The sequence below is a fragment of the Panthera pardus genome, unplaced genomic scaffold (genome assembly GCF_024362965.1).
Source record: "Panthera pardus isolate Hobbes unplaced genomic scaffold, ASM2436296v1 HiC_scaffold_189, whole genome shotgun sequence".
Classification (NCBI taxonomy): Eukaryota; Metazoa; Chordata; class Mammalia; order Carnivora; family Felidae; genus Panthera; species Panthera pardus.
Window position 1 is genome coordinate 78,989 of NW_026526753.1, and position 26,615 is coordinate 105,603.

At 40.2% G+C, this 26,615-nt stretch overlaps 1 protein-coding gene across 5 annotated transcripts; it reads right to left on the bottom strand.

The window, feature by feature from the left end:
- Nucleotides 1-1,703: 1,703 nt before the first annotated feature.
- PLAAT1 (phospholipase A and acyltransferase 1) lies at nucleotides 1,704-25,799 on the bottom strand. 5 transcript variants are annotated; one of them, XM_053906500.1, is made up of 5 exons: nucleotides 25,636-25,799; nucleotides 24,704-24,822; nucleotides 16,691-16,829; nucleotides 10,762-11,030; nucleotides 1,704-1,954 (listed from the first exon to the last, which is right to left on the bottom strand). In XM_053906500.1, the coding sequence occupies exons 1-5, from the start codon at nucleotides 25,700-25,702 to the stop codon at nucleotides 1,853-1,855; spliced, it is 696 nt and encodes a 231-aa protein (XP_053762475.1). In that variant the 5' UTR covers nucleotides 25,703-25,799; the 3' UTR covers nucleotides 1,704-1,852. The 5 variants fall into 5 exon arrangements, with proteins under 5 accessions (XP_053762475.1, XP_053762474.1, XP_053762477.1 ...); XM_053906499.1 differs by lacking the exon at nucleotides 25,636-25,799 and adding an exon at nucleotides 25,000-25,114; XM_053906502.1 differs by lacking the exon at nucleotides 24,704-24,822 and having other exon boundaries at nucleotides 25,636-25,768.
- Nucleotides 25,800-26,615: the final 816 nt, after the last annotated feature.

A 26,615-nucleotide genomic window follows, 5' to 3' on the forward strand; every position in this document is an offset into this window, starting at 1 on the left:
TACCTTTGTGAGCTTTCCTCTCAGGGTGAACACCACTGGAGCCTGAACACAACCTATGTGGAAAAGATATCATCGAATTCAATTTAGAAGTGCATTTGTGACCCAGCACAGCTAGGACTGCCTTGTGGAGTGGAGGGGTCTAGAATTCACTAGTAAGGTTTGACCTGAAGATCCTCAGGAGGTCCTTTCTGTCTCCACTTCCGTTCCCTCTCCCATCGGCTGGTGTGGTAATCCCACCACACCCGAGTCTCCTGCTTTGGGTAAAATTTGCCCTCTGCAGTCATACTTTATTAAAAGGTAAGCACACCCTGGGAAAGGTAACACATTAAGCTGATGCCAATTTCACCCTAGTTTGACAATATTAGAAAAATTCCTTTCTTTCTTTTTTTTTTTTTTTTACTATTACTTGAAAGGAGAGCATAAAAGGAAGAAGAAACTTAATGTAGAATAAAAATGAAGGGGTGACTTTGGATCATGGTATCCGGTAGAAGACACCCACCTCTCCCAGAGGACAAGTGGAGGAAGAGGGAGTTTGGGAGTTATCTGGAGACAGAACTGGTGTCATAAGAAAGGGAACGGATTAGACAGGGAACAAGGAAGAGAGATGGGGTCCCTATCATTGATAGGGTCATAGACCCTATCTATTCATTGAGTCTTCTGTTTAGTTACTTTATCTACCACGTTCCTTATTCCCTGATCATACCCTCTCACCCCCATTTAATTGAACTTTTTCTTTATTTAATGTCATGCTTTTAATTATGACATAAGAAGGATATCATTGCTTAGCAGTGTGGTTGGTAGGGTAATGTTACAATGTCTGATACAATCCTAGGGTATTGAGACCTGCATTCACTTTTTTTCCACCTGCTGCCAACAGGAATTACATTGGGAACATATTAAAAAGTAATTTGTGTCATTCAACATATAATCAACAAAATGCAAGGATAAAATCATGACACTCCTTGACTTACAGTAAAAGCCTTAAACAGTAACAGGAGATATTGTTTTCTAAAAATGGCATTTCAAACCTACATTTAATGATCTCTTGTTAGGGTTAAAAGGGTCAAACCCCCGAAATACTTCAAAGAAAACAATGTAGCTCCGTAGAACAGAACAACCCACTCTTGCTGTTCACTCCTGACACATACTCCTGACAAATGAGTGACTTCCAGGGAAATCTGGATCCCAAACACCAGAGCAAAGGACCCCAGCTCCCATCCGCCCCACCCCCATCTGCACAGGAACTAGGAGCTAGGAGTCCACCCTCAAATGGATTGTGAATCAAAGCTCCTCAAACTGCCTAACCAAATGCTCAATTTCCCAGTTTCTTTTTTTTTTTTTTTAATATGAAATTTGTTGTCAAATTGGTTTCCATACAACACCCAGTGCTCATCCCAACAGGTGCCCACCTCAATGCCCATCAATTTCCCAGTTTCTTTTCTGTTCAGTTAGATGTCAATCTGAACAATTTGGGAATCTTAACATTTCTTTTAAAACCACATACAAATGGCTCTTCATTCCTCTGGCAAGTACAAAATAGCCCACCCTCAGGAGAAAGGAAACCAATATTTATGGTAAAAGATAAAATATGATGTGATTGTGTTAAGATCTTCCGCTGGCTTGCTCAAAAGGCTACTGCTTCTTGTTTAAGCTGCCACAGCAAATCTCTGCTGGTAGGGAGAAAAATTTCCACGGCTCAATAATGAGATAACATCAGTAAGCAATTTATTAAAGAGACTGCCATCCATCACTGGAATTTTGAACAATAATGATGCATCGAAAATAAGTATTCCCAGTTTTTTTTTTCCCTCCTCACAAATTCCTTCAATTCCAATATCTCTTCAGTAAATTGTTAATAGTATTTTGCTCTTTGTCTTTTTGGAAACAAGCCCAGGAGTGAGAAGACACCAGCAGCAGCTGTCACAAACCCAATGGTACTTATTGCTTGGTTGGCCTATAGAGAAATGAGAAACAAAAAACACCACAGCTTATTCTAAAGGCACCTCAGTGTCCTAAATCCAAGCAAACTGAAGACCCTTTCAATGACACCAGAAAAATTTAAAGCTTCATGCCAAATTAAGTTCTGTGTGAAGATGAATAAATTTATAATTTTTATAATTATGACAAAGAGATAGTTAAATACATGTAGGTATACGTTTCTCATATTTTTATGGCCCCCAATAGTTTATAACTCATGATGGCACAATTCCTAATAATCATCATAGTACATCTGGGAGGTAGTGTTACTCCTATTTGGGAAAACTTGGTAAGGTAAGTGATTTGCCTGAGGTCATACCACCAACATGTTTAGATATGGGTTGAGCCATGAACCATGTGTTTCTCTTCCAAACAATCCCTACCTCCTTAATACACCCTAGTTTGGTCTATACCAGAGTGAATATCATGTGTGTGTGTGTGTGTGCGCATGTGTGTTCCTGACTCAAGAATGTCTACTAGAGAAAGAATTCACAGATGTAATCTAAACTAAATACCTCTATGCTCTTATTTGGTAGCTACAATTTCTCTTTTGATAAACAAACTTCAAAAGAGGTCGCTACTGATGTTAACTATTGTGTCACAAATTAATTTCTCATGTAGACAAACTAAAATAAACTACTCTCAAGCTCAGTTGTCCATAAAGGAGTTCAGACGTTTGTAGCTTTAAGGGTATTAATCATCATGATGAGGGATCTAATAAATATTCATGATTTTCATGGCACTCAGCTAATATTGCCTTCCATCTGCATGAGTTTGCATGCAGTTTTATGACCCAAAGGTCATATTCAGATGCTTCAGAGTCATCAGACATTCTGAAAACAACAATTGTTCTCTGGGATTGAAGAAATCAGGCTTTCAAATAAAGCAAAATATTTTCCCCAAATGATTCCAGGGACCAACCCAAATGCTGGAAAGCCTGACCCAGATCACATTTGAGCATGCCTTCTCTCTAACCCACAGGTCTCCACCACAGAGCCTGCCACCCCTACGTGACTGCCACATAGTGCTGCCTCCCTACCTGCAGCTTCCCTGTGGGAACCAGACCGCAAGGGCCTGGCCAATGACAGGAGCATTTACTCCATTTATATCACCCTGCGGTCTGCAGGGACAAGGCCAGGCACCAAAACTCCCTGCTGTGCCACCATCCCCAGCTGCCAGGGAGAGTGGCAGCTGGCGAACAAATGACAAATGCTATTTTACTTTACAATCCTAACTTTATGTGGTTGCTTGATTATTTTACTCATAATTTTTAATTAGTCACCACCTAAGTTATTTCCCGGGGAAAGAGTCAGAATTTGCTGCAGTCCAGAACTACCCATGGGGAGCCAGGGGGACAGGCAGATACAAGACAGAGGACAAAATTCCAAAGAGAGGCAAAATCAGTAATCAGATAGTCAATCGGATAATCAAGCCTAACTCTCATATAATTCCAGGCAGATGCTGAGATCCCAAGATCTGATACAGGGAAATGTGGTGGTGGCGGGGCAATGAACAAATAGGAAGATGCAATTGGTATCTTTAGAGAGAGGAGTCAAATGGCAGTAGGGTACAGCCCTGGGGAAGATCCTGTGGGCTTCCCAAATCCCAAACACATTTAAAATTATATTCTAGACGGCAAAATCCTGTGACAATCCCTTGGCGTTTTGTGTATTGGGATCTGCTAAACGCAGACCTAACTCACTGGGTATCTTTCAGCCAGTAGAAATACAAGAGATGAAAGAAATCCCACAGATCTAAGAGGCCTGGGGAAAGCAATGTGATCCTAAGCCAAAATCCCCTGACAGCACACAGGCCAGATACAATTACAAGGAAACTATTTCCTATAGTGCACGCGGTTTCCCAAATCCCAAACACTTACTTCAAGTTACATTCTAGATGGCAAAACCCTGTGTGATTGGGACAATCCCTTGGCGTTTTGAGTAACAGGATCTGACTTGCAAGATTGTAACATCTCAGAATGTTCTCAGAACCTATATGAACACGAGCTTTTATTTCACAATTTAGGATTATAAAGTCACCTAAGCTGACTCTTCATACTTTTATCCTTTACAGGGCTTTCTGACTGTGGGCCATAATAAAAGCCTCATTCTGAGGATCTAAACATGACCAAGGAAACATTAGTTGAATCTGGAGTGCTGTATCCTGACATAGCACAGCTGGGTCACAGATGACCACAAGGTCTACCAAAATTCCTTTTCCTCTGAGACTCTAAGTTCACAGTGCTATGCACTGAAGCACAGTCAGGGTATATTGTAGATCAGCTTGTTCAGGCCTATGCAAGAGTGCTGCCATCTTCCACAAAGCTAGGCACATTTCAATACCTTGTTAAGACTATACCAGTGGAACATGTCTACTTAAAATCTTTTTTAAAAGAAAAGACAAGCCACATACTAGAAAACAACAAAACAAACCATTTCCAACAGGCAAATCTGATAAGGAACTGTTATCCAAAATATGTAAAAAGTTCTTAAAACTCAACAAAAAGAAAACAAGCAAGCCACCCAGTTTAAAAATGGGCAAAAGATCTCAAGAGACACATCGTCAAATATGCAAATCACAAAGGAGCATATGAAAAGATGCTTAACTTCATACACGTTTAGGGAATTGCACATTAAGATAGTGAGACACCACTGTGTACCTATTAGAATGGCTAAAACCCAAAATGCTCACAATACTAAATGTGGAAGAAGACATGGAAAAACAGGAACTCTCATTCGTTGTTGGTGGGAATGCAAAAGGGCACAGCCACTTTGTAAGACCTTCCATGGTTTCTAACAAAAATAAACATATTCTTACCATACAATCGAGTAATCATGCCCTTTGGTATTTACACAAAACCCTGCACACAAATGTTTCTAGAAGTTTTATTCATAATTACCAAAACTCGGAATCAACCAAGATGGTTTTTAGTTGCTGAATGTACATCCAGACAACGGAGCGTTACTTGGTGATAGAGAAAAATGAGTTACCAAATCATGAAAAGACATGGAGGAATTTTAAATGCATGTTGCTTAGTATGCATTCTTCTCAGCAGTTGCCAGAGACTTGGGAGGAGGAAAGACGAACAGGCAAAGAGAGCACGGAGAAGTTTTAGGGTAGGGAAACTATTCCGTATGATACTGTACTAGTGGATATATGTCACTATACAGTTATAATTTATAGAATGCAAAACACTAAGACTAAACCCTAATGTAAACTATTTTAGGAGAGGCAAAATTTTTCCTTTGTGCATCTTAGGTTTTCAGCTGAGGCTCACTAATAAAAGGCAAATTGACAAGAGAAAAACAGAGGTTTATTAACATGTACATCTCAAACATACACAGGAGAAACTCAGGGAAGAGTAATTCAAAGAGGTGGCTTAGAATTCAGGCTTACATAGCACATCTTCAGCAAAGATCAATACATTTGTAGAGTAATGGCAGGACAAAAGAAAGCAGTTTCAGGCTGCCAAGGATGGCAGACTGCGGTAAGGTAAACATGGGAAATTAATGGCAAAGGCTAGTTAGTAAGGGTTGTTATATAAAATTTTTTTTTACATTTATTTATTATTGAGAGACAGAGAGACACAGAGCGTGAGCAGGGGAGGGGCCGAGAGATGGAGAGACACAGAATCCGAAGCAGGCTCCCGCTCTGAGCTGTCAGCACAGAGCCCGACACGGGGCTAGAACTCACTAACCGCGAGATCATGACCTGAGCCAAAGTCGGACGCTCAACCGACTGAGCCACCCAGGTGCCCCAGTAAGTGTTGTTATTTAGATTCCTCTACTGGTTGTCTGTGATGATTAATTTTTGTCCTTCCTGCTAGCAAAGGGAAGAGGGACACCTTTCAAAATGTATCTCCCACTTTTAGGCAAATATGTGGAGAGCAGGGCCTCCTTCTTAAGTGCCTTCAGCTCTTGATAATAAATAATAATCCTTATGACACAGATTTTGAGGTGATATTCTAGTTTCCTTCACTATGGACTTTGGTGGATAATGTGTCAGTATTGGTTCATTATTTGTAACAAATATACCACACTGATATGGAACGGTGATGGTTGGGGAGGCCGTGTATATGGGTGATGGGGAGGGGGTATGTGGGAACTCTCTAAAATTCCAGATCACATTTGCTGTGAACTGTAGATTACTCTAAAAAAAAAATAAAGCCTATAACTTTTTTAACACAAAAAAGCACGAAGAAGAAAAAGATGGACCATGATCCTTCCACCTTTCTAATCTTTTTAAATGCTGTTGAGGTTTTTTAATTTCAGAGAAATACATAGCCATTCCCCAAGAAAACTGTTCTTTGTCCAAGACCCCTAATCCCTTGCAGCAAAGGCAGTCCTGAGAAGAAAATACATTGCAATCCAGGCCTATCTCAAGAAACAAGAAATATCCCCAACCTAACCTCACACCTAAAGGAACTAGAAGCAGAGCAGCAAAGAAACCCCAAATCCAGGGGCGCCTGGGCGGCTCAGTCGGTTAAACTTCCGACTTCAGCTCAGGTCACGATCTCGTGGTCCGTGAGTTCAAGCCCCGCGTTGGGCTCTGGGCTGATGGCTCAGAGCCTGGAGCCTGCTTCCGATTCTGTGTCTCCCTCTCTCTCTGCCCCTCCCCCGTTCATGCTATGTCTCTCTCTGTCTCAAAAATAAATAAACGTTAAAAAAAATAATTAAAAAAAAAAAAAAAGAAACCCCAAATCCAGCAGAAGAAGAGAAATAATACAGATGGGAGCAGAAATAAACAATATAGAATCTGAAAAAAACAGTAGAACAGATCAACGCATCAAAGAACTGGTTTTCTGAAAGAATAAACACAATTGATAAACCCCTAGCCAGACTTTTCAAAAAGAAAAGAGAGAGGACCTATAAAATCATGAATGAAAGAGAAGAGATCACAACCAATACCACAGAAATACAAACAATTATTAGAGAATACCATGAAAAAATATATGCCAACAAACTGGGCAACCTGGAAGACATGGACAAATTCCTGGACACCCACACACTACCAAAACTCAAGTGGGAAGAAATAAAATATTTGAACAGACCCATAACCAGCGAGGAAACTGAATCAGTTATCAAAAATCTCCCAACAAATAAGAGCCTAGGCCAGATGGCTTCCCAGAGAAATTCGACCAGACATTTAAAGCAGAGTTAATACCTATTCTTCTCAAGCTGTTCCAAAAAATAGAAATGGAAAGAAAACTTTCGGACTCATTCTATGAAGCCAGCATTACCTTGATTCCCAAACCAGATAGAGACTTCACTAAAAGGGAGAACTACAAACCAATATCCTTCTTGAACATGGATGCAAAAATTCTCAACAAGATACTGGCAAATCGAATTCAACAGTATATTAAAAGAATTATTCACCATGACCAAGCGGAATTCATTCCTGGGCTGCAGGGCTGGTTCAATATTCACAAATCAATCAGTGTGATCCATCACATTAAAAGAAGAAAGGATAAGGGCCATATGATCCTGTCAATAGTTGCAGAAAAAGCATTTGACAAAATACAGCATTCTTTCTTAATAAAAACCCTCAAGAAAGTCGGGATAGAAGGAACATAGCTTAACATCATAAAGCCATATATGAAAAGCCCACAGCTAATATTATCCTCAATGGGGGAAAATTGAGAGCTTTCCCTCTGAGATCAGGAACACTACAGGGATGTCCACTCTCACCGCTGTTGTTTAACATAGTGTTGAAAGTCCTGGCCTCAGGAATCAGACAACAAAATGAAATAAAAGGCATCCGAATTGGCAAAGAACAAGTCAAACTTTCACTTTTTGCAGATGACATGATACTGTACATGGAAAACCCAAAATACTCCACCAAAAAGCTGCTAGAACTGATATATGAACTCAGCAAAGTCACAGGATATAAAATCAATGTACAGAGATCAGTTGCATTTCTATACGCCAATAATGAAACACTAGAAATAGAAATCAATAAATTGATCCCATTTACAATAGCACCAAGAACCATAAAATACCTAGGAATAAACCTAAGCAAGGATGTAAAAGATCTGTATGCTTAAAACTGTAGAACACTTAAGAAAGAAATTGAAGAAGACACAAAGAAATGGAAAAACATTCCCATGCTCATGGACTGGAAGAGCAAATATTGTTAAGATGTCAATAATACCCAAAGTAATCTACCTATTCAGTGAAATACCAAAATTGCACCAGCATTCTTCTCAGAGCTAGAAGAAACAATCCTAAAATTTGTATGGAACCACAAAAGACCCTGAATAGCCAAGCTAATGTTGAAAAAGAAAACCAAAGCCAGAGGCATCACAATCCCAGACTTTAGCTTCTACTACAAAGCTGTAATCATCAAGACAGTATGGTATTGGCACAAAAACAAGACACATAGACCAATGGAATAGAATAGAGAACCCAGAATGGGACCCACAAATGTACAGCCAACTAATCTTTGAGAAAGCAAGAAAAGGGTATCCAATGGAAAACAGTCCCTTCAGCAAATGGTGCTGGGAGAACTGGACAGTAACATGTAGAAGAATGAAACTGGACCACTTTGTTACACCATACACAAAAATAAAGTCGAAATGGATTAAAGACCTAAATGTGAGACAGGAAACCATCAAAACCCTAGAGGAGAAAACAGGCAACAACCTCTTGCCATTTGCAACAATGCGGATGGAACAGGAGGGTATTATGCTAAGTGAAATGAGTCAGTCAGAGAAAGACTGTACCATATGCTTTCACTCATATGTGGAATTTGAGTAACTTAAGAGAAGACCATGGGGGAAGCAAAGGGGGAAAAATAGCTTTTAACAAAGAGGGAGGCAAACCATAAAAGACTCTTAAATACAGAGAAGAAACTGAGGGTTGATTTGCGGGGGGTGTGGGGGAGAGGGGAAAATGGGTGATGAGCATTGAGAAGGGCACTTGTTGGGATGAGCACTGGGCATTGTATGCAAGCAATGAATCTACTCCCAAAGTCAAGAGGACACTATATATGCTGATGTTAGCTAACTTGACAATAAATTAGATTTAAATAAATAAATAAGTAAATAAATACATAAATAAATTTGTTGAAACTTTCAAAAAAAAGGCCCTTAATCCCTGAGGAGACCCCAAAACTAATCAAACACTAGCTATTGTTGGTAGTAATATTATGAATTGTTGATAATAATGAAAATAATAATAATGTGCTACAGTTTCTATCAGATCAACATAAATTTTATCGAGGAGTACCAATACAGAGCTATAAAATTCTTAATTACTATAATTAAAAATAACATTCATCTAAGACACATTGTTTATTGAGATGGATGATATATAATACAGTGCACTAAGAGACTTCAAATATCTAGTATAATCCCCCAAAGAGCCTCAGTTTATAGGTTGGGAAACTGATAAACAATGTTCTCCAAGCCACCAACCTAATAACTGGGGAAGATGTGGTTGTAGCTCAGGTAAGCACAATTTCAAAGCTTAGGTGAGTTCTTAGGGCTGTCACTGTACTTCCTGCAACAGAACCAGCTAGAGAACAGTTCTAGTTGTTGAGGAATGATTAATTTTTCATGGGTCTTGATTCTGGGTATGAAAGGGGAAAAGATGAGGGATGGTAAATTAGAGCCAAAGCAAGAAGATGGTTCTGATCCCATTTTTTTTTTTTTTTTTTTTTTTTTAGCCACATTCAAAAAAATTGCTTCTTGAACACAGTGGACAACTTTATCCTTTACAAAGGAGAGGAATGGACTTCACTTCCTAGTTACACCCTTAGTTTTTAATGCGAAGGTGAACAGGATTTTTTGTGTGGATATTTTCTGTGCTCTGGCTCACAAGCGATTTATTGTTACATGTGAATAGCACATTCATTATGTTAATATATTTCCTAAAGAAATGCATTTCCAATTAAATTATTTCCTAATGAAAACAAATGTATCCTTTTATGTTCCCTGTCCCATCTTCCCAAGCTTCCGTGAGGGGAATTGGAAACTAATTCCTTAGAACAGATGTTTCTGTAACTGATTCAACCATTTCAGGATACTGGGAGCCTTTATTCATTCTCTAATATCCCTTTAATAAATCTTTAGGTTAGAACATCAACGTTGGAATTGGATTGGTGCCACAATAGGTAGAAAGAAGGCAAATGAACCAAGCATGCTTTTAGTTAGGAATCTGCCACGCTACAAAATAGTGTGAGAGACGACAACATTGCATGCTACTTTAAAAATAAAGTAATTGATCCATTTTAAGAAATCATCCAAAATCTCAACCAATCAAAGGACCTGCTTAAAAGCACAAGATTCCTCTGAAACTAGCATTGCAAGGAGACAGAAACAATTTTCAAAGCCACCAAAATATGTCTGTCATTAGCTGGCCTCTCTCAGTCAGGTAATGGAGAAGAATCTCAGAGTTACCATCTCTATTTCTGGCAAAGGAACTTCCATTTAAATATTTCAACATTCTTTTCAGAATGTCCCTTTCAGCATGTGAGGCTGCTGTATGGCAGAAAAACGGAAGGAAGGAACCCTGAAGGACAGAACGCAACAGGACTGACAGAAAAGCTACGGTCTTGATTCTGCTTCAAGCTCCTTCCAGCCCCAAATTCAAAATGTCCACGTTCACGCATTAATATGGTCATAACTGCTACATGATCTTGGACACCTCAATTCCTGTCCTTATCCTTCAGGATTCTCACCTTTTCTCCATTCTTTTCATTTTGTTTTAGGCCTGAGAATCTTATAGTCAGTAGTGCTTATTTTCCCAAGGTAAGCAACTTCTATGTCTTCTAAAGAAAACTCACCTGCTCTGAAACTCCTTCTCCATAGCGAAGCAAAGTCACAAAATGCTCACAGTTGTTGACAAGTATGTCATAATCCACCTCTTGTCCAATAACAATCTCTGACCGCTGCATGACTTCCTCCATGGGGAGAGGAGGATAAGTTTCATCATATTTATTGTTTATTCTGTATGTGTCGTTTCCCACGACATCCTTCAGGGGCTGCATCTTCACCAGGGCCTTCCTGCTAAATATAGACTTGGCGCTTGTAAATGCTGCAGGAATGCCATCCTCTATAAGGAGAATTCTGGTTAGCAAGATGTGGTGACCCAGCTCAGAGAACCCCAATGCCAGAGTATTGCAATGCCACATGTTTGGAAGTGATGGAGTCACTGAACCCAGCTCGGTTCCCAACTTAGCACCAAACCAGAAGCCACTTTAATCATACCAGGCTTAATAACTCACTTGGTAGTTTATCTATAATGAGGGAAAATAGAAGAGAAACCTGTATCTGCCCATAGAGAAAATTGAGTGAGAAAACTACCCATTCTTGAGAAACAAGTTCTCTATCAATTGGCATTATTATTAGAGATCTTGGTATGTGTCCCTAACAGAATACAAATAAAACCATTGTCTCCTTTTTTTTCCCTATAAAATATGCTTTTATTCAGCATCTGAACCCTTCCCAGCTACTCTCTTTGGGCCTCAGCTGTGTGCATTGTGATTGATAAGCTCGTCCTAGTTGTCTAAGTGTGCTCCTTACCCCTTTCTCTGCTTTTTACACTTGTTCTTTCAACTTGGCTTCAATTTGGTTCCAATTTGAAACCCCTCCAAGGGGTCAGCTGGGGTCAAGCTGGGGCCCTGCTTTTATCTTGCCAGTTCCTTTAGGCCAAGAAACTAAGTCCTGAAACTGAATCTAACCTAGTAGGCCCTGTCCACCAGATGCAGCCCCATGCAATGCCATACCCACCTGTTACATGTCCCACCCCTGCAACTCCCTTTTAACTGCCTCAGTTGGCAAACAGTTACCTTTGTCTAGATACCTTTGTCTCCTGGCCTGCTACTGCCAGTATCTGAGGTTGGACAGATGATTGCTCAGTGTTCAGCTCTAACACCTGGCCCTGGTCCCTCTCCATCTGCCCAAGACTGCTATGTTTGGCTATGTGTTCAAGTCAATCATGAGAGAGTCTCCATGTAACCGGTGTGAAGAGAGTCTTCCTTTTTGTAATAACTAAAAGCTAACTTTCTTTTCCACTCCCTTTTTTTTCCTACCTTCCAAGTTCCTTTTCCTTCAAGCAGCATTTCCAGTTAATATCTTACACATTGGAAGTTCTTGTACAAGTTCTTAGAGCAGAGATCTCCTAGTTAGAATTACTAAAGTTTTATTTACACTAGTCTGATGCTATCAATTTATAGAGGAGGACACTGAAGCTTAGAGAGGTAAACTGGCTTGCAAAATACCACCTGAGTAGTTAACAATAGAACCAGAAAACTGCGTTTCAGTCTACAGGATCAGAGCTCAGTACTAGAACCATATTAAAATGGAGCTTAACACATGAAAATAAGGGAAGAGCAGAAAAATCTCTTATTGTATTCCAGACGTGAAAACTGCAGAGATATTGCAGCATTGCTTACTGTTAATCACTAGACTCTGCAGAAACTAATGGGTGTGTATCGTAAATGTCACTTTATTTGCCATTTCCATTTCCAATATTCTAGAACAAGAGGCAAATATCTCAAGATGTTGCAAAAGTCACTACATTAAAAATTCTCAGACATCTCCAAGATAGTAAGACCAAGGTTATTAAAACTTCTTTCTAAATGTAACTTGAAGAAAAAAAAATCTCCAGGCTACTTGTTATTTGCATACAGTTTTTTTCTTAAAAAATGAATTAATTTGTGCTTATTTCTAAATATTTAGGAAATATATAAAAAAACAACATAAATGTGTAAATTTAAATCACCCATTATCTGCCCAACCATAATCATGTTATTATTTTGATAATAATATTATCATATCCTTCTATTATGTCTTTTATTAACACATGTATATTGAAGCATGCCTATGTGTGCATTCACATGGGTATATATTATTTCTTTGCAAAGTAGGTATAATATGACACACTGCATTTTTAATCTAGATTTTTTTTCAAGTAAATATCATGCAAGATTATTTCTCAAGCAATTAAGCATGTCCAGAAATATGATTTTTAATGGCCGTTAAATAGCTATTGTTTTGGCTTATCTAGCACCCCATCCCACCTCTGCCTCTTTCTTTCTGGAAATGATTTTGTGCGGGCTAATCACAGTATCTCCTTCTCCAGGGCACAACGATGGTGCAGTGATGGGCATGGGATCCACACTCGCCCAAATCAGATTGTTCTCCATGCTATTTCTAACTGCAACAGGCAGGGATTGGCCCTCTCTTATTAGATCACAAGACTGTAAGAATAAGAGCCTAAGGATGTTGATGACTATCAGTTCAGTCTCCTAGAGAGGCATAGTCTGGGAGAATTAAGACAATACTTGGAAAGGAAATGCAGATGTGAGTCTTGATACTCATGTTTATGCCCCTACATCCAGGCATCCTTGAAGCCAGCACCAACCATCTTTATCCTTTTTTGTAGTTTTCCTCAGTGAAGCAATGAATTTGCCTTTTTGCTTATGCTAACTTTTGTTTGTTTCCGTTACTTGCAACTAAAGAATTCTGTCAATATTCTGTGACAAAGTCATAATTCACTTAACTAGTCCACTATTGAATCTAAGCCATTGTTGGCTTCTTTTTTTTTTTTTAACCTCTTCATCCCCTTCACATATTTCTTTTTTTTTTTTTTTTTTTTCAACGTTTTTTATTTATTTTTGGGACAGAGAGAGACAGAGCATGAACGGGGGAGGGGCAGAGAGAGAGAGGGAGACACAGAATCGGAAACAGGCTCCAGGCTCCGAGCCATCAGCCCAGAGCCTGACGCGGGGCTCGAACTCACAGACCGCGAGATCGTGACCTGGCTGAAGTCGGACGCTTAACCGACTGCGCCACCCAGGCGCCCCCATTTCACATATTTCACCTATCCCCCTATCCCTCCCCTTTGGCAACCACCCATTTGCTCTCTGTATTTGTGAGTCTGTTTCTGGTTTGTTTGTTCATTTGTGATTTTGTGGGTTTTGTTTTTTTTGTGGGTGAGTGGTTTTTTTTTTAGATTCCACATAGAAGTGAAATCACATGGTATTTGTCTTTATCTTATTTCACACAGCATAATACCATTTAGATCCATCTATGTTAAGGCAAATGCAAAGATCTCATTCTTTTTTATGGCTAACATTCCATTATATATATATTACATATTATGTATATATGTATGTGTATATACATATACATAACTTCTTGTGTATATATATATATATTTGTGTGTGTGCATGTGTGTGTGTGAGCGAGTATATATATTACATCTTCTTTATCCATTCATCTCTCAGTGGACACCTAGGTTGCTTCCTTATCTTGGCCCTTGTAAATAATGCTGCAATAAACATAGGGGTACATACATCTTTTCGAATTAGTGTTTTCACTTTCTTTGGGTAAATATCCAATAGTGGAATTATTGGATCATTGGTATTTTTGAGGAAATTTTAATTTTCTGTGGAAATATCATACTGTTTTCCACAATGGCTACACCAATTTATATTCCCACTGACAGTGCAGGAATATTCTCTTTTCTCCACATCCTCACCATCATTTGTTATTCTGCCATTGCCTGTTTTTTAAACTTTTATGAGATAGAAGTGAATACCTTTATGCTGAATGTTATTCTACATCTTTATAAATACTTCTGAAGAATAGACTCAGAGAAGTAAAATTACAGGGTCAGAGCATAGGAACTCTTTTAAGACTCTTCATACACACTATTAAATTGCTTTCTTTTGTTTTCAATATATGAAGTTTATTGCCAAATTGGTTTCCATACAACACCCAGTGCTCATCGAAGGTGCCCTCCTCGATACCCATCACCCACCCTCCCCTCCCTCTCACCCCCTATCAACCCTCAGTTTGTTCTCAGTTTTTAAGAGTCTCATGCTTTGGCTCTCTTCCACTCTAACCTCTTTTTTTTTTTTCCTTCCCCTCCCCCATGGGTTTCTGTTAAGTTTCTCAGGATCCACAGAAGAGTGAAGCCATATGGTATCTGTCTTTCTCTGTATGGCTTATTTCACTTAGCATCACACTCTCCAGTTCCATCCATGTTGCTACAAAGGGCCATATTTCATTCTTTCTCATTGCCACGTAGTATTCCATTGTGTATATAAACCACAATTTCTTTATCCATTCATCAGTTGATGGACATTTAGGCTCTTTCCATAATTTGGCTATTGTTGAGAGTGCTGCTAGAAACATTGGGGTACAAGTGCCCCTATGCATCAGTACTCCTGTATCCCTTGGGTAAATTCCTAGCAGTGCTACTGCTGGGTCATAGGGTAGGTCTATTTTTAATTTTCTGAGGAACCTCCACACTGTTTTCCAGAGCGGCTGCACCAATTTGCATTCCCACCAACAGTGCAAGAGGGTTCCCGTTTCTCCACATCCTCTCCAGCATCTATAGTGTCCTGATTTGTTCATTTTGGCCACTCTGACTGGCGTGAGGTGATATCTGAGTGTGGTTTTGATTTGTATTTCCCTGATGAGGAGCGACGTTGAGCATCTTTTCATGTGCCTGTTGGCCATCCGGATGTCTTCTTTAGAGAAATGTCTATTCATGTTTTCTGCCCATTTCTTCACTGGGTTATTTGTTTTTCGGGTGTGGAGTTTGGTGAGCTCTTTATAGATTTTGGATACTAGCCCTTTGTCCGATATGTCATTTGCAAATTTCTTTTCCCATTCCGTTGGTTGCCTTTTAGTTTTGTTGGTTGTTTCCTTTGCTGTGCAGAAGCTTTTTATCTCCACAAGGTCCCAGTAGTTCATTTTTGCTTTTAATTCCCTTGCCTTTGGGGATGTGTCAAGTAAGAAATTGCTATGGCTGAGGTCAGAGAGGTCTTTTCCTGCTTTCTCCTCTAGGGTTTTGATGGTTTCCTGCCTCACATTCAGGTCCTTTATCCATTTTGAGTTTATTTTTGTGAATGGTGTGAGAAAGTGGTCCAGTTTCAATCTTCTGCATGTTGCTGTCCAGTTCTCCCAGCACCATTTGTTAAAGAGACTGTCCTTCTTCCATTGGATATTCTTTCCTGCTTTGTCAAAGATTAGTTGGCCATACATTTGTGGGTCTAGTTCTGGGGTTTCTATTCTGTTCCATTGGTCTATGTGTCTGTTTTTGTGCCATATTAAATTGTTTTCATGAATGATGTTATCAACTTTCATTTCCTTCAACAATATCCTTGCTTTGGTTTCATTATACCCTTATCAACACTGACTTATCACTTTTAAATGTTTGCTAATGTGATAGGCATAAAATGTGTTATTCTGTTGTACAATTCCTAGATCAGTCCCTTTAAAGATGGGTATTGACTTCTTTTCTTCTTCTACATACTGTTCATAGTTCTTTACCCATATGTTTGTTGGGATTTTGCTGTTTATGTATCCCCAGCATCTAGAATAGCCTTTGGCACATACTGGGTAATCTATAAATAGATGTTGAACAAATTGAAATGATTTGTGTGATAGGTAAAGACACTGACGCTTATGTTTGTGAGCAATATTCTCCCCAGTGGATTATTTCCTTTTTAATTATGTTTTTTTTAATCCAGAGATTTTACTGGATTCTAATGTTAATTGGTTAACATTTTAATGTTGATTGGTCTTTGTGATTTAGCCAAAGCCACTTTGGTCTTACTATGTCCTTCATTAAACCTATTTCAGATAGATTTATCTACTTTCTACATTTTATTTCTTTTTTTTTATGATTTCATTCATGATTCCTTCTTATAACAAGAGAATTCAAAACCTCCAGGAGTTGTGGGAAACAAAACTTACCTAGAGGTGCTATGTTGATAACATAACCATCACCCAGGTACAGTGCCCAGTGCTGATAGCCAGAACGAAACACTTCAATCAAGTCCCCTGGCTGGGGGTTACCAGGATAGCTCAAACTAAAGCAATCATTAAACGCCATCTGCAATGACAGACACAAAGACGATCTAGCTGACATGACTTGCTAAAAGAAAATCAGTTTAAGACTTCCACAGAAGTATAAGGATACAGAGTTTATTGGGATTGCATTCCTTATTAAAGACTTAAACTCACACCACTGTCCTTTGTATGATCATTCTTTGTATGATTCCAACACTGAATTATGTGTGCAAAAGTGAAAAAACAAGTGGGAAAGAATTTTTCTGCTAATTGTTTAATTTTCTATAGTAATGCTTCTCATCCTGATCAACCCCAGGGCTCCTTTACGATAATCAGCATCTTATAGTTCTCTCTTTAAATCCAGATATTCATAGATAATATGATTTACCCATACACAAAATTTCAAAAATAGTAATATGGTGCCCTATTGGAACAGAAAGGGGAAGTAAATATACAATAGTACGTATTTTACTTATGTAAATAGTCGGTCCATGACTATACAAAAAGATACAATAAAGTGTCCATAAGTGTGCACTTACTTAGCATGAAAGAGTCAACAGTCAGTGGCAGAAGATGAGAAGCCTTTCAGCCTCTCAAATAAGTAAAATCAAAGAACAGGGTATGGGAGGACTGACACTGATATTATGTGGAAAAAATACCTTGTATTGCAAAACTTACTCTCTCATTTAACTTAAGCAGAAAGAAGTTCCAGACTCAGAGGAGTGGCCAGTCACATATTCAGTCATACTGTAATACACGGGACATTTATTCCTTGTGCCAAACTGCTGTGCAATCTAGGTACTTCAGTCTCTACCCACTAAATATCAGTAAATGCTCTTTGTCATGTGACAACCACAAATATCCACACAGATTTCCACCCCTCCCCTACTGCCCCATTTACTGCCTGATTCCTGACTTACTGATTCCAGAAACAGTGTTAAGGTGGCCACCGTAGAAGTGAGACAACTTGGAAGGTTGGGGAGTTCGTCATGTTGATGAATATGTCTGAAAATTCTAAGCTTGGTGAGTTTTTTTTTCCTTTTAAGTCACTATTTTTCAGAAAGAACATATAAGTCTCTGATGGTCGATTTTTATGAAAGGTTACATTTTCTACATATGTATGGCATGGGAGTAGAATGACTCAGCAGGCAGAAGTTACAGACATTCATCAGTATTCAAAAGGAGATTTAGTGCTATATCCATGTTGAATCTCTAATTGACAGCAGAGTTTTTCATCATCTCTCACTCTAATGTAGATATGTACGCTCAATTACAAAATAAATCCAAGTGCCAGAAAGGGAAATTTCCAAACCATCTAAATTATATTCATAATAGCACAGACTAAGGACTTGGGAATACTGACTATCATTTTGCTGGCACCCTAAAAGTCTTTTTTTTACAACACTTAATATTGGAAGGGTGTTTTCCCAAGTATTTGTATGCCATCTGTTGAAAACTTCAATCACCACACTGTCACAGGAATCTGGCCAAATGTACGCTGTCCATCTGTTGAAAAATAACTATTAAAACAACTTTATAGGAACCATTAAGTCTAACCACTCTCTCAAATATGTTTGAGTCTTATTAATATGGGGTTCAGAATTTGGCCACATGGGCACCAAAAGGAAAAATAGATAATATACTATGAAATAAACAAACACATTTCCCATGAATGGGATTCAGCAAGCACACACAGCTGCCTACTAGAATTCAGCGACCTAGCCAAGCTTACAATAATAATCACCCTTTGAACAGAGAGCACTTTGTAGTATAACTTTTTTTTTCAAATGCACTATTGCAATTAACCCTATTTAACTTCTTTAAAACCTACCACTACTTATGTTATCGTTCCATTGTATAGAAAAAAGGATATAGTAGCTAATGCCAACTTTTGGAAAATACCCATTGAAAGCTTCATACAGATCACTTATGTTGGGGTTACATCACAATAAACCCATCGTTAGTTGAAAATATCATAGGTCAAAATGCATTTAATTCACCTAACCTACCAAACAGCTTAGCTTAGCTTAACCTACCTTATACATGCTCAGAGCACTTATGTTAGCCTACAGTTGGCAAAATCATCACAAAGCCTGTTTTATAATAAAGTATTGAACATCTCATGTAATGTATGGAGAACTGTACTGAAAATGAAAAATGTGGTTGTATGGCTATAAGGGTACAAAATGGTTCTAAGCATATCAGTTGTAGTTGCTACAGCTCGGCACCACTGCCCCAGCAGCCAGAGACAGGATTGGATGTATCACTAGCCCGGGAAAAGATCCAAAGTCAAAATTCAAAGTATGGTTTCTACTGAATGCATATTAGTTTTGCACCATTTTAAGTAAAAAAAAAAAATCATAAACCAAACCATCGCTGAGTCAGGGACCATTTATATTATAACTACAGAGGGGGAATAATGGAAATGGGTGTTAAAGATGTGAGTTCTTGTCTCAAGGTCGTCTATTTGCTATTAAAAAATAGCAATAGTTGGGCAAAATGTCTGTGTCACAGTTTCCTGTTTTTTTTTTTTTTTTTTTAATTCCAGTTAGGGGCGCCTGCGTGGCTCAGTCGGTTGGGCATCCGACTTCGGCTCAGGTCATGATCTCACGGTCCGTGAGTTTGAGTCCCGCGTTGGGCTGACAGCTCAGAGCCTGGAGCTGCTGACAGCTCAGAGCCTGGAGGCTGCTTCGGATTCTGTGTCTCCCTCTCTCTGCCCCTCCCCCACTCATGCTCTGTCTCTCTCTGTCTCGGAAATAAACATTAAAAAAATTTAAATTCCAGTTAGTTAACATCCAAAGTAGTATTAGTTTCAGGTGCACAGTTTAGTGATTCAACACTTCCATACCTCACCCGTTGCTCATCACGACAAGTGTCTCCTTAATCCCCATCACCTAGTTCACTCATCCCCCTGTGGTAACAGTCAACTTTTTCCCTATAGTTGAGTCTGTTTCTTGGTTTGTCTCTCTCTTTCTCCCCCCATGACCATTTGTTTTCTTTCTTCAATTCCACATACGAGTGAAATCATACGCTATTTGTCTTTCTCTGACTGACATATTTTGCATCAGTTTCCCCACCTTGCAGGCACGTATAAGAATATCAGTTTATCTCAAAAGGTTGTGGCAAGTAATCCCAAATGGACGGGCTAAAAGCTGTCACAAGTGCTTTGTGAACTGGCCAGAGCTAGACAGGTGGACGGTAAAACAGCAGTGGCTCTTTGTACATGTTGCCACAGTGGTTCATGGCTTTTGTGTGATTTTGGTTCCTTAGCCTTTCAGCCTTTGTGGAATGGGTAATTCCACTGCCCACTTTTAATATATTTAACACATTTTCCATTCCGGCATATGGTTTGCAAACTGATTTATAAATGTAAGCTAATTGATTTCCTGAAGCCTATCCTATTTATAATGAAGGATGACAAGATAACAAGGAAACTAGTTCTTGTAGTTACCACTCAAGAAACTAAGGGAAGAGACTGGAGGCTAAGATGTACGGGGAAAGTGAGTGCCCACACCAAGTGCTTAGAATCGCAGCAATTTACTGCAGAAAAGTACTTTAGACATTACCTAATCCACTGCTCTCCAAATTTGTTTTTAGCATCAGAGCCCTGAATTAAACCAAATATCAGATGGGCCCACAAAAATATAAAACATAAAAGTAGCTCTGCCCTTGATGAAGTCAGGAAAGAGCATGAGAGCCCCATCTGCTCCTCACTGTGGCTGCTTCTGAGGTTGTCTGGGGCCCCAGAAATTCTAGGAATGGAGCTTGAATAACACCCATCTAGTTCTAGCAGAAGCCCCTCATTTTCAAGACAGAAGAAATAGAAACAGGCAGGTAATTTGACTTGTCAAAGGTCATATACTATTTTACAAAAGATTTTCAATAGTTGCCAGAGCAGGGGTTCCTGCGTGGCTCAGTCAGTTGAGTGTCTCACTTCGGCTCAGGTCATGATCTCACGGTTTGTGAGCCCACATCGGGCTCTGTGCTGACAGCTCAGAGCCTGGAGCTGCTTCGGATTCTGTGTCTTGCTCTCTCTCTGCCCCTCCCCTGCTCATGCTCTGTCTCTCTCTGTCTCAAAAACAAATAAAACATTTTAAAAAATTAAAAAATAATAATTGCCAGAGCAATTGAATATTCATTGCAAAAAAAAAAAAAAAACTAAACTAAAACCTCCACATAAGTCTCACATCTTATACAAAAAATATTTCAAAACAGATCATGGAATTAAATGTAAATCTATAAAACACAGAGGTGGGGGGAGCACATAGGAAAAACTCCCCAGGATCTAGAGGAGACAAAGAGTTCTTAGTCTTGATACAAAAAGTACTACCCATAAAAGAAAAAAAAAACTGACAAATTGACATCCTCAAAGTTTAAAACTTTTGCACTGCAAAATATCCTGTTAAAAGCTCAAAAAGACAAGCTATAAAATGGGAGAAAAGATTTGCAAAACACATATCTGAGAAAGGACTAGTATTGAGAACACATAAAGAACTCTCAAAACTGAAGATTAAAAGAGCAAAGAATACAATTAGAACATGTTCAAAAGACACAAAGACGTTTCACCAAAGAAATGACACAGATGTCAAGTAAGCCATGTTAAACACCATTAACCACTTGGGAAGTACAGATTAAAACCACAATGGGATAGAACCCCACACTTATCACAAGCGCTAAAATAAAAAATAGTGACAACAGAAAATGCTGGCAAGGATGCACACTAAGTGTATCACCCATTTGCTGGTGAGAATATAAAATGGTATAGCCACTCTTGAAGCAATGCAGCGATTTCTTTAAAAACTTGTTAACTACCATACAATCCAGCGATTGTACTCCCAGACACGTACCCCAGAGACTGAAGACAATAAAGACTTATATTTACACAAAAACCTGTACGTGAGAATTTAGAGCAGCTTATTCACAATATTCAAAAACTGGAAATAGCCCAGGTGACCTTCAATGTGTAAATAAATTGTGGTATAGCCATACCGTGGAATACTACTAGGGAATAAAAAGCAACAAACTATTGATACATTCAGCAACCTGAAGGAATCCCAGATAATTAGGCTGAGTGAAAAACGCCAATGCCAAAACGTTTCATACTCTACGATTCTTTTTATAGAACATTCTCGAGATGACAAAATTATAGAAATAGAGAACAAATAGTTGTTGCTAGGGGTTAAAAAAAGTGGTGAGACAGAAGTAGGTGTGGCTATAAAAGGACAACCTGAGAGATTCTAGAGATCATGGAAATGTTTTCATCTGGATCATGCCAATTTCAATAACCTGCCTGTGATATTATACTATAGTTTTGCACGCTGTTACTATTGGGGGAAACTGGCTAAAGATACAAGGGCTCTCTATCGTATTTCTTACAATTGCATGTAAATCTACAATTGCCTAAAAACATACACATTAGTTAAAAAAACAGACCAATGCTTTTTTTAATATAGAACATAGAAGAGGATAAATATGTGGAAGTTATACTGAGGCAGATTTTAGCTGTGCATAAGGAAAACTTCTTTGAAAGTGATCCAACAATGGAATAGAGTACCTTGTGCAGATAGTAGGCTGTCACTGGGAATGTTTAAATACAGTAAGGGTTGATGAAAATAACATTTCCATGGTGGTGGTGGGAGGGACAATAGTTAGAGTAAGAAGGCCTTGTAAGGTCCCTTATAAGCTCTAATGTTCTCTCATTCTATTTCCCAGGAACTGTGCAAGGTGTGATCCTCAAATCAACACCATGAAGTAGAGATAATTATTTCCCCCATTTTACAGATGAGGCATATGATGTTTACAGCAGCTCAGGAACTTACCCAAAGTCACACAGGGGAAAAGGGCCAGGACTCAGATAAGCCTACCTCCAAGACGAGGTTCCTAATCCCATTCTTACTGCATTGCCTCCATTGCTGACACATCTGTGGCCCTTTTTTGAACACTGTTGGACCAGGTAACAACTGTGAGCTAATTATTATGATCACCATTTTATAGATAAGGAAACTGAGACTCCGATGAGTTAATCATCAGGCCTAAAGTCACAAAGGTAGTAAGTGACAGAGATAGAGCTCAATCCCAGGTCTGTCTTCTTATTCTAGACTGCATGTTCCTGCTTTATACCACTGATTTACATCACTAACCAAAGGAATTATTACTAAACGACATTTCATTTTTCCCTCTTCTCAAAAACCCATTGTGTAGAGAAGTTGCAAAAGCACAAAGAATAAACATTTCATGTAACAATACAGGAAGTGTTTAAACATTTATATGCAGAACTAGTGAGTGATGGGAAAAGGACCTTGGGGAATCCCTGCTCTTGTCCTGCAGGAGAGGTGTCAAGGTGGGGCTAGAAGCATCTAGAAGGTACCTAGACTCAGACGTTAGGGAAATGGCTGTAACCCGTCTGGTTGGGTAAGTCGATAGGCAGGGACCACGTCTACCCATTTCATTTGGGCACGAGATAATATTGTGCTTCATAAACATGAGTTAACAAGAACCCATTAAAGATACATTTATGAAGTCCTCTACTATGATCTGTGTGTGTCACCTTTAAGATAAAAAAATACTTTAACAGTTCATCTGCCCAGATTTGTTTATCTAGTTTATCATCAAGAGGGGCATGAAGGTAAGTCTGTAATCTTTGTACAAGAAACAGGCTACCCTGTTCATAGCTCCCTGTTGGTCCCAAAAGATATAACTGCCCCCCTGAACAGATAGGGACAGGCTGATTAACTTCTGCTCGTGTCCATGAGGCCACCTGTGTTACAGGAATACTAAGAGCACTTTTTCACAAACTACTCCCAAGAATGCTGTGGAAGTCTGAAATACTACCACAGATCATCCCTAGTCCAACAGTCTCCCAATGTGATTTGAACCCTTTCAGCTGCATTTTTCCATCCTTGGTCCTCCTACACTGAAATGGCTCCATGAAGCTCTGCAGTCTCAGAATGACTACTTCACAGCCCCTCAGAGCTCTAAGGATCTTTGGTCAGACATCCTCACTCTGCAGCTGAGGGTTCCACCTCACTGCCAAGTGAACCATCCTCCCAACCAGATGAACTAGCCTCAGCCACTGCCTGGAATCCTTCCAAGGCTCCCCACTACTGACTCCCCACCTTGCCTCCATATTTTCATCACTGCATCCCAGGAAAACCAAACTATTCATTATTCCTCACACTTCCCTGGAATTTCGTTGCTAACACTGCACCTTCTACCTGGAGTGCAGTGCCCATTTCCAAAAATGCCCCCCAAAGCCCCACTCTTGGGGATCCAGGTCAGATGCCACCTCCTCTCCAAGATCTTCTTGCAGTCGGCCAGAAATGACATCACCTTGGGAGTTTCTCCGTGCGTTTTATCTGACACCCATTGTGTTTCCCACACCTGCGTCAGTTACTGGTGTCCCGGGAATAATTTCTTCTGCTGGTTCTCGTTTGTCTCTATACCTTCAGTTGCTAGCAGAGCGCCTGGCACAAATAACTGCTGAGTAAATGTCTAATGAATGAAGGAATGAGAAGCCCAAGCCCAGGGAGGACAGAGTGGCTGGGTTTTTCCAGCACATAAATCATATTAATAGTCTTGAAAGCCAAAGTAATATCACCTAATATCTTATAATGCCAATTACTTGTATTATAATCCACATTCATCCAGTGAGGACGGTGGGTTTAAAAAAGCCTTTTGGATGGAAACCAATTTGACAATAAATTTCATATAAAAAAATAAAAAATAAATTAAAAAGCCTTTTTGGGCAGGACCAGTTTTCTAGTCATGATTCGGACACTTCATAACTGTGTGACTTGGAGACTGAGTCTCTCCCTGTGGACTCAGTTCTCCAATTTGTAACAAAGAGGGGTATTTGACAGGTGGTGCAAACAAGGTTGTCTGGAAGCCTAGAGGTCCTCCCCACCACCCCCAGCACACCTTGCTTGGGGTCCGGGTCGTCTTTCCCACCGGCGGCAGCTGCTGGGGTCCTGGGGTCTCCCTGGCCTCGCAGCTGCTGCCTCTCCGGCTACTGGCCACGGGCCCACTCCATCTGCTCCCTGGGAAGGTCAAGGCCACAGCAGCTCACCCCCCCCCCCCCCCCCCCCACTCAGCGCCAGCCCTCCAGCGCCAACGCCAACCCCAACGCGAGGAGCTGTCCTGGCGCCTCGGACACTGCTGCGCACGCTCAAGTCTTCCGCACCCGCCCGCGCCACCGCCTGGGTCCCCACCCTCACCTGGAGGAGCCCGACAGAACACCTGATCTGTACGTACGCGCGCGCGCGCGCGCGCGCGGTAACTCACAGGCACACAGCGGTCAAAGCGCAGCCCCAGCATGGAATCCGACCAATGACTGCAGCCCTCCGCTCCCAGCCCCTAGGACACTCTTACATCAAACTTTGATGGTCCCAAGGGCTGTGCTAGGGGCTGCAGTTGCGAACTTGTCTTGTGGAGACACTCGTCATGAATGCACACTCACCGCTAGCTGTACACACCCTTCTAGCGCGGCACAAATTCCTTTACCCAGGAAAGGACCCATAGTCCCTGCGCCCCAAGAAAGCAGCTGGGTCTTGAACTCAGCAAAGGTGGGGAAAGGGAGTGGCCTTAGAAACCCTCCCTCCCGGCTTCGCGCCGCACACACACACACACACACACACACACACCTACCCACACGGTGAGCGCTTGTGAGCCTGATCCAGAGACCAAAGGCTGTGAGGACACACATGGACCCCGTTCCCTTTGGACCCCTCTCTGTTACCACCCTCTAGCCTAGGATCAACTTCGGAGTGGGAAGGGGAGAGAAAGGAGAAAAGAAAGAAGAGTGTGCCCTCCCGCTACAGCCAGGTATTAGTTTCTCCCAGGGGCAAATTTACCTGGATCCTGATGGGGTGGGGCCTTCCTTAAAGACAGAAGTCTCTCTCTCTCAGGCAGCCCATTCATTCCCCCTCACCTCTTCTGCCCTTCCCCTACCAAAGGTCTGGTTCTGCAAGTCCCTTATTCAGCGTGACTTAGGTGCACGTGACAGAGCAGGGCCTAACTGACTCTCTTTCAGGCCTGGAAGGCCAGCAGAGGCTTCCAGAAATAAAACCGTGTGAGTTTAAAAATAAAGCTGGGCATGAAGAGTATCCTCTTTCTCACTGCTAAGAAAAGGGAGGCCAGGAATACTAGCCAGCTAAGTAAGGAAAGCCAGGCGGACTGCTAAATGAACTTTTCCGAGCTCTGCACAGGACTTTACTGCAAACAAGTCAGAACCTAGATTTTTACTCTGAATTAAATGGAATCTTAGCTGAAAGGCAGGATTCAGAGGCTGAAATAACTTGCTAATTTTGTGTGTGTTGCCACAGTGGGATAAGAATTATGTAAAGATGCAGCTGCCTTTATAAAGGAATCAGGTTCTGTCAAGATTAAGGGTGAATCTGCATGGTTTGAAAGTGAGTCTGGGTTTGGCAACTTTGGAGACATAGAGAAGGTAAAAAAGACATCGAAAGCATCAGGGATCTGGGTACAATTACTGGCAAAGTGGAAACTAGAACACTTGAGAGGTTGTGGCTTCGTGGGTTTTTTTCAAGCTTATATTTTTATTACATGTTCCCTATTTAATATATTTTTAGAGTCCTAAACTGAATCAGATATGCCTTTCAATCCTCGTTTAAGGTCTCGGAGAGAAAGCCATAAACATGCATTTACTTTATGTTCCTCAACTATTTCAATTGAGTCATCACTGAAGGAAGTGGTTCATGATTTTCTACAGGAGAGTTATTGTGAGCATTTATAAAGCCATCCTGCTTATGAGTTAAATTTATTATGTTTGCCAGGTTAATCTGTTTTCTCTAATCGGACACTTAATCATCCA

Excerpts from the sequence above, each read along its gene's own strand:
- PLAAT1 (XM_053906499.1), bottom strand. The coding sequence starts at position 25,099 with ATGCTGGGGCTGCGCTTTGACCGCTGTGTGCCTGTGAGTTACCGCGCG. Across the intron at positions 16,830-24,703 it reads CGACCCGGACCCCAAGCAAG|ATGGCGTTTAATGATTGCTT; the intron begins GTGTGCTGGGGG and ends CTGTCATTGCAG. Across the intron at positions 11,031-16,690 it reads TATCAACATAGCACCTCTAG|AGGATGGCATTCCTGCAGCA; the intron begins GTAAGTTTTGTT and ends TTCTCCTTATAG.